The 14,223-nt window shown below is 43.1% G+C and overlaps 1 protein-coding gene across 1 annotated transcript; it reads left to right on the forward strand.

Annotated features, from left to right (window-relative positions):
• Positions 1–1,899: 1,899 nt before the first annotated feature.
• Positions 1,900–8,259, forward strand: LOC309358872 (vomeronasal type-2 receptor 26-like; the record flags this gene model as incomplete). The annotated part of the gene is made up of 5 exons (XM_081892141.1): positions 1,900–2,235; positions 3,661–4,506; positions 5,719–5,946; positions 6,763–6,889; positions 7,358–8,259. The coding sequence occupies 5 exons, from the start codon at positions 1,900–1,902 to the stop codon at positions 8,257–8,259; spliced, it is 2,439 nt and encodes an 812-aa protein (XP_081748267.1).
• Between the last annotated feature and the right edge of the window lie 5,964 nt (positions 8,260–14,223).

The following is a 14,223-nucleotide window of genomic DNA, read 5'->3' on the forward strand; positions in this document are numbered from 1 at the left end:
AGCTGCTGGAGTACTAATTTAAGGCAGGGACTCTTGCATTACAAAGAAGTGAAGTGTCCTTTGCAGTAAAGAGTTTTCTTGCAAGATGGTAGTGTTTGTGATCTTACTATTAATACGGCTGCCTCTAACTACATGCAAGATTCCTTTTGTTCAGTGCCCCACCAGTGACCCTCTTCCCATTCTTCTCAAATATTATCAGCCAGGAGACCTCATGATTGCTGGCATCATGTCTCAGGTCTATACATTCGTAAACGAGATAACATTCAAAGAACGTCCCTCTGCTAAACTCTTTGATGACCAGATGTAAGGAATTGTGCTTATTTAAAAATATAATGCATCCATATTAAATGTATTCATATTGCTGTTGGTGCAATCATCTTTCCTAATAGGTAATTGTTGTGCCTATGCATCTGCTGTGCTTTTATCTGGGGCAGGGAAGTGGAGACCCGAGAGCTCGAGCCCATTTCTGCTAAGAGTGCCAACCATTGTCTTAAATTAATGTTCGTGAAGCAAGTCTAGTTTACCACATTTCCAACTTTAATAGTAGCAATGGCAGATGTATTTATTTTCTCTTGTGCTTCAGAAAATTTGTCCAACCTGCTATAATTTGGATGCAATTTGTAGGTGTGCTCACCTCCTCTAAGGAACAAGTTCTGTCATGTTTCAGAATGACTCCTGCAGTGGTTCTACTGCCTGAGCGGACTTGAAAATAGGAATTGTGGGGACAGGAGGGTGGCTGAAAACAGATAATGCACTCTCAGGAAAGAATAAAGTGGGGGAAATGGCCTTGGTGTCCCAAAGGTTGTGGTGGGTTGGGCAGATCATTCCACTGACTTGCAAAGGAGAAGGTGAGTGATGGAAATAGTAACCTAGATCCCCAGGAAAAATGATGTGAATTAACTCTTACCCTTCCAATGAGGACTCGTTATCAAGGGAAGAAGGGCCGGGGCTTTTCTTTTTCTCCATCCAGTTTTTTGGGGATATTGCCTCTTTTCCCTGGGAGAGAGATCTCTCCATTAACTGGCACAGGGAAAGGCAGCATGGAAAGAGGATTGTGTGATCCAAGGAAAGAGAGGTTTGGGGGATAATATCACCCTTGTGGGGTGTTTCTGCCCCCCGTTGAATGGGGATACAACTGTTTCTCCGTGGGAAAGAGAGATCTTTTCATAATGTGCATATGGTAAGGGGTGGTTTTTGAAGAGCAACAAATATTCACTTTAGGAAATAAAACAAGCATAGTTTTAAAAATAATAATGAACTGTGGTTAATACCAGACCTGGCTGTCAAAACAGAAGAACAAATCCCCTCTTCAACTCAATCTCAGGCTGCTTCCATTCTGATAAAAGTTCTTGCTTTAAGTTTCCAGGCACCTGAGTTCACTGAGGAACTATCAGATCCAATTCAAGATGCCTTGCTAATATCATGCAAATTCAAGCATGTGAACACCTGAATCATCTGTGCTGATTTATCAGCATTTGTAGTGGTAGTAGGAATCAAGCTTAGATCGTTCAAACAGAGATGCTCCTACCTGCAGGCCATAGGGCTCTGGGGGCAGTGGATCAAGTGAGTAACACATGGAATTTCAAAACCCCAACTTAGCATCTTATTGGGAGTGCTATATCTATTGTAGATCACCCTGAATTTGGAGTGAAAGATGGTGTGAAGTATAATTGAAGCCTATTGTATGCATTTGAAATATTGCATAGGACTTGAGCAAGGCAAGAATCAGAAGAAGCTTCTCTGGAGTGACATGATTGAAGTATTTCATCATTATTTCAATAAATAATATGGGATTCTTAACTATATGTCCAGTTTTGTTTGTCAAGGGTACTCAAGCTCTAGTCTGTTCTCATCTGATGTATTTTTCTCTCATTAAAGAGATAAGTAGAAATGTAGACAATGCCCTTTTCTGTAGAAGATGCAAAACGAACCCCTCATTGCAGGCTCATGACACAACTCTACCAGCACATCGTGGCTTTGGTATTTGCTGTAAAGGAGATCAATGACAACCCACAGATCTTGCCCAATGTCACCCTGGGATTCCACATCTTGAACAGCCATTTCGTTGCAAGCTGGACCTATCATGGCTCCATGGAGCTGCTTTCTGGATGTGGCAGACTCATCCCCAACTATAAGTGTGGTGTTGAGAACAGTCCAGCAGCCGTCATCGGGGGCCCGAATTCTGACATCTGTCTCCACATGGCAACGGTCCTGAGTATCTACAAGATGCCACAGGTAAGAGAGCCATTGGAGAAGCCATTCACGTTTCTGCTGCACTGCATTCCTTCATGCTACAGGTTGAGGGATTCACAGAGATGTGTGCATTGCGTGTGGCCATTTAGGATGCTGTTCACACTTCTATTGGATTCTATCCCTTGAGGCCCCAGGTTGATATTACAAAGTGTGAATGACCCACAATGAGCAAAACTCATCCCTGCCCATAATACACCAGAATATGAGGAACAACCATTCTGTCTTGAATTCTGCATTATATGTTTGATTTCTCAGTGCAGGGAAGGCTAATTCTCTCCTCTCTAACATTTAAGCATCCCAGCACAGACCCCATGATTGAGGTTCACATGCAGTCCAGTCATCAAAAATAATCATTGCTTGATTGGGTTCAATGGCCTTTACAAATGCATTTTAATTCCGCCCCTCCAAATTCTTCATGGTTGAATCCTATCATGATGTGGAAAGAGCTGTCCTATGGATAATTCAACGGAAACATTACTATGCTCTTTATTCTGTGTTCAAGTGACTGATACTGTTTGCTTATATGTTCTGATGGTTACATTTACATGGGAAATTTAAGGGAGAAGTGACCCCTGCTGAAAATATAGGGGCAGCAAAGACCTTAGACTCTATGTAAAGGTAAAGGGACCCCTAACCATTAGGTCCAGTTGTGGCCAACTCTGGGGTTGCAGTGCTCATCTTGCTTTATTGGCCAAGGGAGCCGGTGTACAGCTTCTGGGTCATGTGGCCAGCATGACTAAGCTGCTTCTGGCGAACCAGAGCAGCGCACGGAAACACCGTTTACCTTCCCACCAGAGTGGTACCTATTTATCTACTTGCACTTTGACGTGCTTTCGAACTGCTAGGTTGGCAGGAGCAGGGACCAAGCAACGGGAGCTCACCCCGTGGTTGGGATTCGAACCGCCAACCTTCTGATCGGCAGGTCCTAGACTCTGTGGTTTAACCCACAGCGTCACCTGTGTCCCTCTTAGACTCTATGCATGACTGAGGGGGGGAAATGTGGTACCTCTGGTTGCCAACTTAATTTGTTCTGGAGGTCTATTCTTAACCTGAAACCATTCTTAACTTGAGGTACCACTTTAGCTAATGGGGCCACCTGCCTCCTCCACGCCGCCAGCACACGATTTCTGTTCTCACCCTGGGGCAAAGTTTTTAACCCAAGGTACTACCTCCGGGTTAGCGGAGTCTGTAACCCGAAGTGTTTGTAAGCTGAGGTACCACTGTAAATTGAAGGAAATCTAGCCACTCCATATAGGGCCCCAATGTTCAACTTTTATGTATATTTATTTTTAAAAAGTTTTAAATTTTCTCTATGCAGTCTCAACTGTGTTCATTCACCATAAGAGGGTAGATAAAAACACCAAAGTGGATGGAATTTGCAAGCATAATTTTTACAATCATTTTCAGTTCATCTATGGCTCTTCTCCCATGACAAGTAGCAACATCCAAGAAGAGTTCCTTCACCGGATGTTCCCTGATGTGGCTCATCAATATGATGGGATTCTCCAGCTACTGCTGCATTTCAGCTGGATGTGGATTGGGGTGGTGACTCTGAGTGATGACAACGGAGAGAGATTTGTACAAAACTTCCTTCCCATGTTTGCCAAAAGAGGTATCTGCTGTGATTATATAGAAGCATTTCCAAAACTAACCTTTTCGAATGAGTTTGTGGGAAGTGTGGAGGAAGGTTCTAAAACAATCACTGTTGTTATGGGCAGCACCGCCAATGTCGTGGTTGCGATTGGTGAAATTCAGACCATGATGGTACTGAGAGTAATGCCCAACTTGGCAGAAACAATGAATATACCAGTGGACGTCAAGGCAAAAGTCTGGATTATGACTGCCCAGATGGATTTTACATCGTTTTCCTTTCAAAGAAATTGGGACATACATTTTCTCCATGGTGCCATTTCCTTTGCAGTTCATTCAGCTAATCTTCTAGGATTCCAGAAATTTCTTCAGGAGAGAAGCCCTGTCACAGAAAGGGAGGATGGTTTCATCAGAACTTTCTGGGAAGAGGCATTTCTTTGTTCTTTTGAAAAGAAAGACAAAGAACTCTGCACTGGTACAGAGAAGCTTGAGACACTTCCTGGGTCTGTCTTTGAAAGGAGCATGACTGCCCACAGCTACAGCATCTACAATGCAGTCTTGGCAGTGGCACACGCTTTACAAAACATGCATTTCTCCAGATTCAAACACAGTGTGATGATGGATGAACTAAGAGAGAACAGGCTGGATCCACAGCCATGGCAGGTAATGTCCCTCTACTGCTAATATAGAATAGTTTGCCATCTTTCAGGGTGCAAAAATAGTTCCTTGACTGTTTAGAAAGCTCTTTTCCATCTTGTTGTTTAGTTGTTTAGTCATGTCCGACTTTTTGTGACCCCATGGACCAGAGCATGCCAGGCCCTCCTGTCTTCCACTGCTTCCCACAGTTTGGTCAAACTCATGTTGTTAGCTTCGAGAACACTGTCCAACCATCTCCTCCTCTGTCGTCCCCTTCTCCTTGTGCCCTCCATCTTTCCCAACATCAGGGTCTTTTCCAGGGAGTCTTCTCTTCTCATGAGGTGGCCAAAGTCTTGGAGCCTCAGCTTCAGGATCCATCCTTCCAGTGAGCACTCAGGGCTGATTTCCTTCAGAATGGATATGTTGGATCTTCTTGCAGTCCATGGGACTCTCAAGAGTCTCCTCCAGCACCATATTTTATTCTTTTTCTTCTTACCCTCTTTCAGCATAGATAGGACTGCTATCTGATACGACTGCTATATCTTTCATTTTAAAACACATGGGGCACATCTGCAACATTAAAACACTCTTGTTTCACTTTAAGAGCCATGGCTTCCACCAAGGAACCTTGCGAACGGTAGTTTCTTAATGGTCTCCTCACAACTCTCAACTCTTTTAAGCAACTTCCCTTTCTATAATTCTTTGGGGGAAACCATGACTGTAACAAGAGTTCTTTAAATGTATGGTGTGGGTGAGCAGTTAGAATTACTGCGAACAGAATCCTTGATCTCAACCTTGTGCAGAGTTGAAGTGCATGTTCTCCACCTCTGCTGCCTTCTGGGATATCTTCCAGAGAATAAAAGGCTAAAAAGGAAGCCCTACACAGATCCAGAGCGGAGTCTCTTAGGCGGATGGAGGTTATTTTCTACGCTTCCTTCTGCCAACCCCTGAAACCAAGCTGGTGCTAAACGTCCTGCTCTGCTTTCCTTTCGACCACATCAGCAAGACTGAGAGGGGAGCCTTGTCCTCTGGGCAGCCCAGGACAGTCCAGGCTTGCACCCCGGGGAGGTCACTTCAGTCTGCTAACACAGCGGGTTGACCTCACCCCTGGGGCCACACTCCATTGTTCTCGAGACAGAGAGATGCCAACAAATGGAGGGAAATAATATCATCCTGTTATACATCTGTATCTTTCTAATGCCCTTGTGGATTTCTTCCCTCTTCTCTTCACTAATTTAGCTCCACCACTTTCTGAGAGGCGTCTCATTTAACAATAGTGCCGGGGAAGAGGTTTCATTTAGCCAGAAGGGAGATTTGGTAACTGAGTTGGATATCATCAACTGGATCACATTCCCAAATGACTCCTTTTCCAGAGTTAAGGTTGGAATGAGGAACCCCCAGGCTCCCCCAAGCAAAAGACTCTCCATTCATGATGACACCATCACCTGGCCCATCAGGTTCAACCAGGTAAGGTCCGTTTCAGAGTGTCTCCAGACATTTCCTCAAGGCTAAAAAAAAGGGCGTCCACTATTCAGACTCTGAAACAGCTATTCCAAGATGCAACTAGATTTGATTTAATTCACCTCCTGAAGAAGACGGGGAACCAACATTCAACTGAAAACAGCACAGGCAGTGGGAAGCTTACAATGGCAAAATGTGATATAGAAAGAAGTTGGATAGGTGGGCTTATCAATAACTGATTTTTTAAAAAGAAAACAAAGTACAGAAGAACCTCATCACTGTTCTTCATTGTTACCCCAAACATTGCTGTAGCATAACATAACAATACCTTGTTTGGGTCTCTGAGATTCTCAGATAATGTTCAAAGGAGCCACAGCTAAAAAACTAACATGGTTAGGAAGTGATGAAGCAAATGGCATCACCCAAAGTCTGGAACATATAATTGTGAGAAGAAAGGAAGACACACAGAACCAGGAAACACTGGCAACTTGGATGAAGAGCAGAAACACCCAAGAACCCACGGGTGAGGTGTGAGCCAAAGTTCTCAAAGGCCCCATAAAAGTGGGTCCAGGGTGTTTGTGGCATGCTCAGTGTTCAGCAGGGGACATTCAGTATCAGACAGTGGGAGGGCAATTGCTGTGAAGCGAACAACAGAAGGACCAAGGGCAGCAGCTCCTTGGGATGTGAATGGTCATCCTCATCTGATTGGCACTTCAGACTTCCTGCCTGTGTGGGAAACAGGGGGGTAAATTTGGCCCCATCTGAGGAACAGGTATGGCATGTTTAAGTCAGAAATTACCACCTTCTTTCCTTTTTGGACAGGCACAACCCCTTTCTCTGTGCAATGAGAATTGCCAATTGGGCTACAGTCGGACCAAGAAGGAAGGAAAGCTACCTTGCTGCTATGATTGCATCCCGTGCCCAGAAGGGAAGATTTCAGACAAGAAGGGTAGGAGATGTTTTATTTATTTTTGGGGTATACTAGTTATAAGAATTGTCAAGAATGATCCAGTACATGAAAATTAAAATGTGTAGAGACGGATAGAAAGAGAATTGTGTCCAATGATACCAGTAAGACGTACCTGTTTTGGAGCATCGTCTCATATGCTCATGGAATGCAGAGATAAGGATTTCAGCATAGCAGGAAATGATGGAAACAGGGAGAACTTATGATTGGTGATATCCAGGTGATGAACTTCTCTTCTTCCAATTGTAGTGAAGACCTGCATTGCTCTGGAATCCTAAGTAAATACTGCCCTCTTGTATATAGAAATAATTGGGCCAAATACCTATATATATTTTACCAGTACTGATCCAGCAGCCATCATTCAAGGCTTTCTGACCATTTGCCTTGATTTCTTCTGGGCACAAAACGCTTCACAAGTATGGTATAGTATTTTTCTTTTTTCTTTTTCAGACATGGACGACTGTTTTGAATGCTCTGAAGATCAGTATCCAAACAGTGACAAGGATGGGTGTCTTCCAAAAGATGAAACTTTCTTGTCTTTTGGAGAACCTTTGGGGATCAGTCTGGTCACTTTTGCTCTCTGCTTTTCTTCCATCACAGCTTGGGTGCTTGGAATATTCGTGAAACACAAGGCGACTCCCATCGTCAAAGCCAACAACAGGAACCTCACCTACGCTCTCCTCCTCTCTCTCCTCCTCTCCTTCCTTTGTGCTCTGCTCTTCATTGGCCAACCTAACAAGCTGTCATGCATCCTACGGCAAACTGCTTTTGGCATGATCTTCTCAGTTGCCATTTCTTGCATATTGGCCAAAACCACCATTGTGGTTCTGGCTTTCATGGCCACCAAGCCAGGGTCCAGCATGAGGAAGTGGCTGGGGAAACAATTGGCCAGCTCCATTGTTCTTTCCTGCTCCCTTATTCAAGCCACAATCTGTAGCATATGGCTGGCCACTTCTCCTCCTTTCCCAGACGTTGACATGCACTCAATGACTGAAGAAATAATACTAGAATGTAATGAAGGCTCCACTATCATGTTTTATTGTGTCCTGGGATTCATGGGTTGGCTGGCCATTGTCAGCTTCACGGTGGCTTTCCTAGCTAGAAAGTTGCCTGACAGTTTCAATGAAGCCAAATTCATCACTTTCAGCATGTTAGTGTTTTGCAGTGTGTGGTTGTCCTTTGTTCCATCCTACTTGAGCACCAAGGGGAAATATATGGTGGCTGTTGAGATCTTCTCCATATTGGCCTCCAGTTGTGGGTTACTGGGCTGCATCTTTACCCCCAAATGCTATGTTATTTTACTGAGGCCTAAGCTGAACAGCAGGGAACAGTTAATTAGAATAAAGAATTAAGAACTGAATTAAGAACTCACTGGTCCAGGCAATTCTTTGTCACTGGAAATCAGAGATACTTCTTTCCAGATCATTGTCAGTTGGATATGTATTAATTGAAAACATGAAGTTAATATAAACTGAGTCCCATATTTTCTGAAGTTTGGTCCTGGTTCATCATATCTCAATCAACCATGATTTATCCACACACATGGCACCTCATTCGTTTCCACTACTCTCCATGGTCCTGACCCCAATGTAATCATGTGAAACCAGAAGGGGCATTTTGTGAGGTTATTAACTGGCATATAATTTCTCAACCCACCACCAATTATCTACACACCCAATATTACATATCACAATCTAAAATCTCCCCTGCCTTCTGATAATAGTTATTCAATAGTCCTGTTAGATTTACTTGAGTGGATTGAGAAGAGTGATAAGGGATGCAAACTCATCCACTGGATACAAACATTTTGACCCTGCCTTAATATATTAAAATTAATTCAGAAATTTTGCAAATATGCATGGGAACAGATATATTTAAGTCATAATAAATATCTTGCCATCCCAATCAGGAGAATCTTGCTGAGATCTGAACAAAAAGCAACTTCTTTTCTTTTGTAGAGTACTACAGTACATGAGTTCATCTAAGCACTAAAGGGAAAAACCTGGTGGCTGTGGAGATCTCCATCTTGGCCTCCAGTGCTAGGATACTGAGCTGTATCTTTTCCCCTAAATGTTTCTTAATTATCTTGTGGCCAGAACTGAATAATAAGAAGCAAGACAAGCTTGAATCATGTAGTACCTCTGGAGTAGAAACCCAGTTATTCCAGAACAGGCTGCCTATCTCATTCCTGGACATAGGAACAAGCAAACCACAGCTACTTCTGTCTTCTCAGTTTTTGGCTTCAGCCTATTGACTTTCATTGAGCCCATTATGATACTCGCAGACATTGAGGGATTTTTCTGTACACAACACCCTTCCTAACCCTGATGAGACCTCTCTGCCCTTTTTTATTCATTTTCATTTGTGGCCCTAGTGAAACAGTGCTGGTGGAGAGTTTCCCATATACATCAAGAAGAATGCCATGCATAGAACGGCTCAGAAATCCCTGCAATAATGTTTTGTATCTGAAGGGGAGCTGCATTCCCTGCGGGTTGTACCCAACTAAGTTCGATTTGGAGTGACTCCATTGAAGACAATGAACCTATGCTGATCATATTCACCATCTAAAATAGGTCTAGTAGGGCCAGCATTGGGTCCAAGCCCATTCTCCCCACATCTGGACATAGTTTGGAATAGTTTCCCTGTTCCCCAAACCCACGAAGAAGTACTGCACAGCATAGTCAAAACGAAAAAAATTCCTTCCAGTAGCACCTTAAAGACCAACTAAGTTAGTTCTTGGTATGAGCTTTTGTGTGCATGCACACTTCTTCAGATACACATATGAAGAAGTTTGCATGTACACGAAAGCTCACACCAAGAACTAACTTAGTTGGTCTTTAAGGTGCTACTGGAAGGAATTTTTTTTGTTTTGACTATGGCAGACCAACACGGCTACCTATCTGTAACTGCACAGCATAGGTTGTCCATTCAATATCGCAGGGGGCACAGAATGCAGGGGATTGAATTAGCAGAGAAAGCATTAATTTTTGCAAATAAGTGATTAAAAATTAATTATTTTATTATTATTTTCCTCACATAGGGTATTCATCACTAAAAATTATTATTTTTATATTGATGTTTAATGTTTTGTCCTAAGGGGATGGGAAGACGAATTGTAGCACTGATGTTTTTATCCCAAGCATGTTCTGCTTCCTCATAGATTCATTATTTGGAGTCACTGTAGCTCAGCCTAAATCCCCCTTCTCTGTCCTGCTGGTGCAGCTAGAAGGGATCAGGCAGATCTGCTGAACTGTGAAGTTCTGAGACCTTAGAAAGCAATTCTTTCTAATAGTGTCAGCTGTTTCATAAGGGGACAGGTGGCCTTGCATGCTAGTAGAACCCCCTTCATTAAAAGTTTCTAAGCAGATGATGGATAGCCAGCTTTGCAGGATTATGTGGCAGAGTTGGACCAGGTGATCGTTTAGGTACCATTGCATGATCTGACAAATATTTTTCTGGCAGGAGTTTTGCCGCTGTTGATGCACAACAGCATCCAAAACCACTGCAGAAATCATTATCTACTCTGCAATTATCAAAATGTCTATAATCTGCCCAGAGTACCAGTAGCCTTCTGGAAGTGAGTACGAAAAGGTATTGATAAAAAGACTGAAATGTTGATAAGGAAACCCAATGTTCCACAGACAGCTAAGATTAGGGGGAAGAGAGAGGCAGGCCTCTATCATTTGGATAATTCCTCCACCCACCCCCATGTATAGGGCAAGTCTCAATATTGTGTTTTCAATTAGAATTCAAGACACACTTCTGAAAAACTGCTGAGCTTAGTGGTTAGGCAAAGGTAATAAGTCCATGTGAGAATTACATTCCCAGAGTCTTCAGCAATCCAAACCATCTTTCAATCAAGGCAGTGGCTTGTTTTATACACACAGAGAGAGGAATTTGCACATGTATTGGGATGCTGCTGCTTCTGATTCTGCTGCTTCCGAACATGGTGTGCTATGTGCATGCTGTTAAGTGCACCAGAAATAATCCCGAAGATGTTCTACATGAGTGGCACCAGTCGGGTGATTTCCTCATCAGTGGGATAGTGTCTCAGCTGTCAAATCCTGTGTTCTCTATAGTTTCCTTCAACCAATACCCTTCTCAACACTCCCTGATTAAGTCCCCAGTGTAAGCAAAAGTTTTCATTTTTAATTTAGAAGGTCTGTATATCTGCATGAATAATTGCTTTTTTAACTTGGTTTTTAAAAGAAATATTAAAGGTTGAGAAAAGGACATTCTCCAACATATGCGTAATTAGGCTGTGCTTGTACTGGTAACTGGACATTTGGAAATATTAGCCTTATATTATCTATTTGCTCTCTGTTCTGGCTCTGGTACATAGGTGCTCAGTCTGCCCATTTTAGAAGGGGACTGTGAGAAAGCTTTCCATTGCACCAATATTTCCACCCATTCAAACATATCTGTCCATATAATTTTGCAGAGATGACAAATTGGAGTCTGAGGGCCACATCTCATGTACATTTCAAGAAAGAAATTCTATATGGAGAAAGTGGCTCTATTACATGGTTGGGAGCAGTTATAGGGGTAATCAAGATAAGTTAAATACTAATTCCGCGAAATAAGAGGCTCTCTACAGCAAAAGTGTGGATTACAACAGCTCAAATAGATTTCACATTATACCCCATTCAGACAATTACTGATGTGGACAGGCACATGTTCCATGGTGCTATCTCCTTCACAATTCATTCAAAGGAAATAGAAGACTTCCAAAAGTTTCTTCAGCTTGTAAATCCTTCATGGGCAAATGAAGACAGATTTATCAAAGTTTTCTGGGAGCAAGCATTCAGTTGTTCATTATCCAACTCATCAGCTGTGTCTGCACTCATCTACGGAAGATGTACTGGAGAGGAGATGCTAGAGAGCCTTCCTGCCCCTTATTTTGAAATGAGCATGACTGGCCACAGCTACAGCATTTATAACGCCGCCTATGCTTTGGCCCATGCCTTGCATATCTTGCAGTCAGCTGGGCTGAAACGCAGTGCAAGGGAGTCCAGCAACAGAATGGTTCCTCAGAATGTGGAGCCCTGGCAGGTAATGTTTCCTCATCTCCAATGTCAACTGTCCTTGTATAGGTTCTGGACAATTTCCTGGACCCAATATCCATGGTGTGACCAACCAGGTTCCTGATCTACAGGATATTTCTATCAAGCTTCTATTTTCTCAGTTTTCTTAAGTTTTCTTCCAAATACTGATCCCATATAACCATGATTTTCCAGACTTATTTCTCTGCCACAGTTGAATTTTATACCCTTTCATGATTTGTTACTTGCTGCTTCTGCAAGTAAATTACTATCCATGATGAATTGTAATGACTTGTAGCCATATAGGAAAATGACCTTCAGCTCCTCGTTCTCTTCCCACGCAGCTCCACTCAATCCTTCACAAGATCTCATTCAACAACACTGCTGGAGATGCAATTGCACTGGATGAACATGGAGAATTAGCAGCCGGATTTGACATTACAAACTTGGTCACGTTCCCAAAGAAATCGTATGTCAGAGTCCAAGTAGGGAGGCTGGATCCTCCTGGCAAAGAGCTCACCATTGATGAGGACAGAATTGAATGGCACCGAGGCTTGACTCAGGTGAGGATAGCAGGTGTGTGTCAACACTGGTGGTCATTCAGCAATATGCGAGGGGAATGGACATAACCAAAACACTAAATGCCTCTCTTTGCATAATAAATAGTCAAATGTGAAATTCACTGGGACCTCATGGTGAAAGGCAGGCGAATTGTAACAGTAATGATAATACAGTGGTACCTTGGTTTGCAACCGTTTTGGATTACAACCACGTCAAACCCTGAAGTGTGTGTCCCTTTTTTTTGGATTACAACCAATTTTTTTGGAGGCCCCATTGGTGAAAGTGCGCCTTGGGTTACAACCTGTTTTGTCTTACAACCAGACCTCCGCAATGGATTATGGTTGTAAACCAAGGTATCACTGTAATACAAATAGGATAAAATGTTTTGTTGTTGTTGTTTAGTCTTTTAGTCGTGTCCGACTCTTCGTGACCCCATGGACCAGAGAACGCCAGGCACCTCTGTCCTCCACTGCCTCCCGCAGTTTGGTCAAACTCATGCTGGTAAACTCAAAAACACTATCCAACCATCTCGTCCTCTGTCGCCCCCTTCTCCTTGTGCCCTCCATCTTTCCCAACATCAGGGTCTTCTCCAGGGAGTCTTCTCTTCTCATGAGGTGGCCAAAGTACTGGAGCCTCAGCTTCACAATCTGTCCTTCTAGTGAGCACTCAGGGCTGATTTCCTTCAGTATGGAGAAGTTTGATCTTCTTGCAGTCCATGGGACTCTCAAGAGTCTCCTCCAGCACCAGAATTCAAAAGCATCAATTCTTCGGCGATCAGCCTTCTTTATGGTCCAGCTCTCACTTCCATATATCACTACTGGGAAAACCATAGCTTTAACTATACGAACCTTTGTTGGCAAGGTGATGTCTCTACTTCTCAAGATGCTGTCTAGGCCTGTCATTGCCCTTCTCCCAAGAAGCAGGCGTCTTTTAATTTCGTGGCTGCTGTCACCATCTGCAGTGATCATAGAGCCCAAGAAAGTAAAATCTCTCACTGCCTCCATTTCTTCCCCTTCTATTTTCCAGGAGGTGATGGGACCAGTGGCCATGATCTTTGTTTTTTTGATGTTGAGCTTCAGACCATATTTTGCGCTCTCCTCTTTCACCCTCATTAAAAGGTTCTTTAATTCCTCCTCACTTTCTGCCATCAAGGTTGTGTCATCTGCATATCTGAGGTTGTTGATATTTCTTCCGGCAATCTTAATTCCGGCTAGGGATTCATCCAGCACAGCCTTTTGCATGATGAATTCTGCATGTAAGTTAAATAAGCAGGGAGACAAAATACAGCCTTGTCGTACTCCTTTCCCAATTTTGAACCAATCAGTTGTTCCTTATCCAGTTCTAACTGTAGCTTCTTGTCCCATGTAGAGATTTCTCAGGAGACAGATGAGGTGATCAGGCACTCCCATTTCTTTTAGAACTTGCCATAGTTTGCCGTGGTCGACACAGTCAAAGGCTTTTGCATAGTCAATGAAGCAGAAGTAGATGTCTTTCTGGAACTCTCTAGCTTTCTCCATAATCCAGCGCATGTTTGCAATTTGGTCTCTGGTTCCTCTGCCTCTTCTAAATCCAGCTTGCACTTCTGGGAGTTCTCGGTCCACATACTGCTTGAGCCTTCCTTGTAGAATTTTAAGCATAACCTTGCTAGCGTGTGAAATGAGTGCAATTGTGCGGTAGTTGGAGCATTCTTTGGCACTGCCCTTCTTTGGGATT

This window comes from Podarcis melisellensis, assembly GCF_964234715.1.
Source record: "Podarcis melisellensis genome assembly, chromosome: 16".
Taxonomy (NCBI): Eukaryota; Metazoa; Chordata; class Lepidosauria; order Squamata; family Lacertidae; genus Podarcis; species Podarcis melisellensis.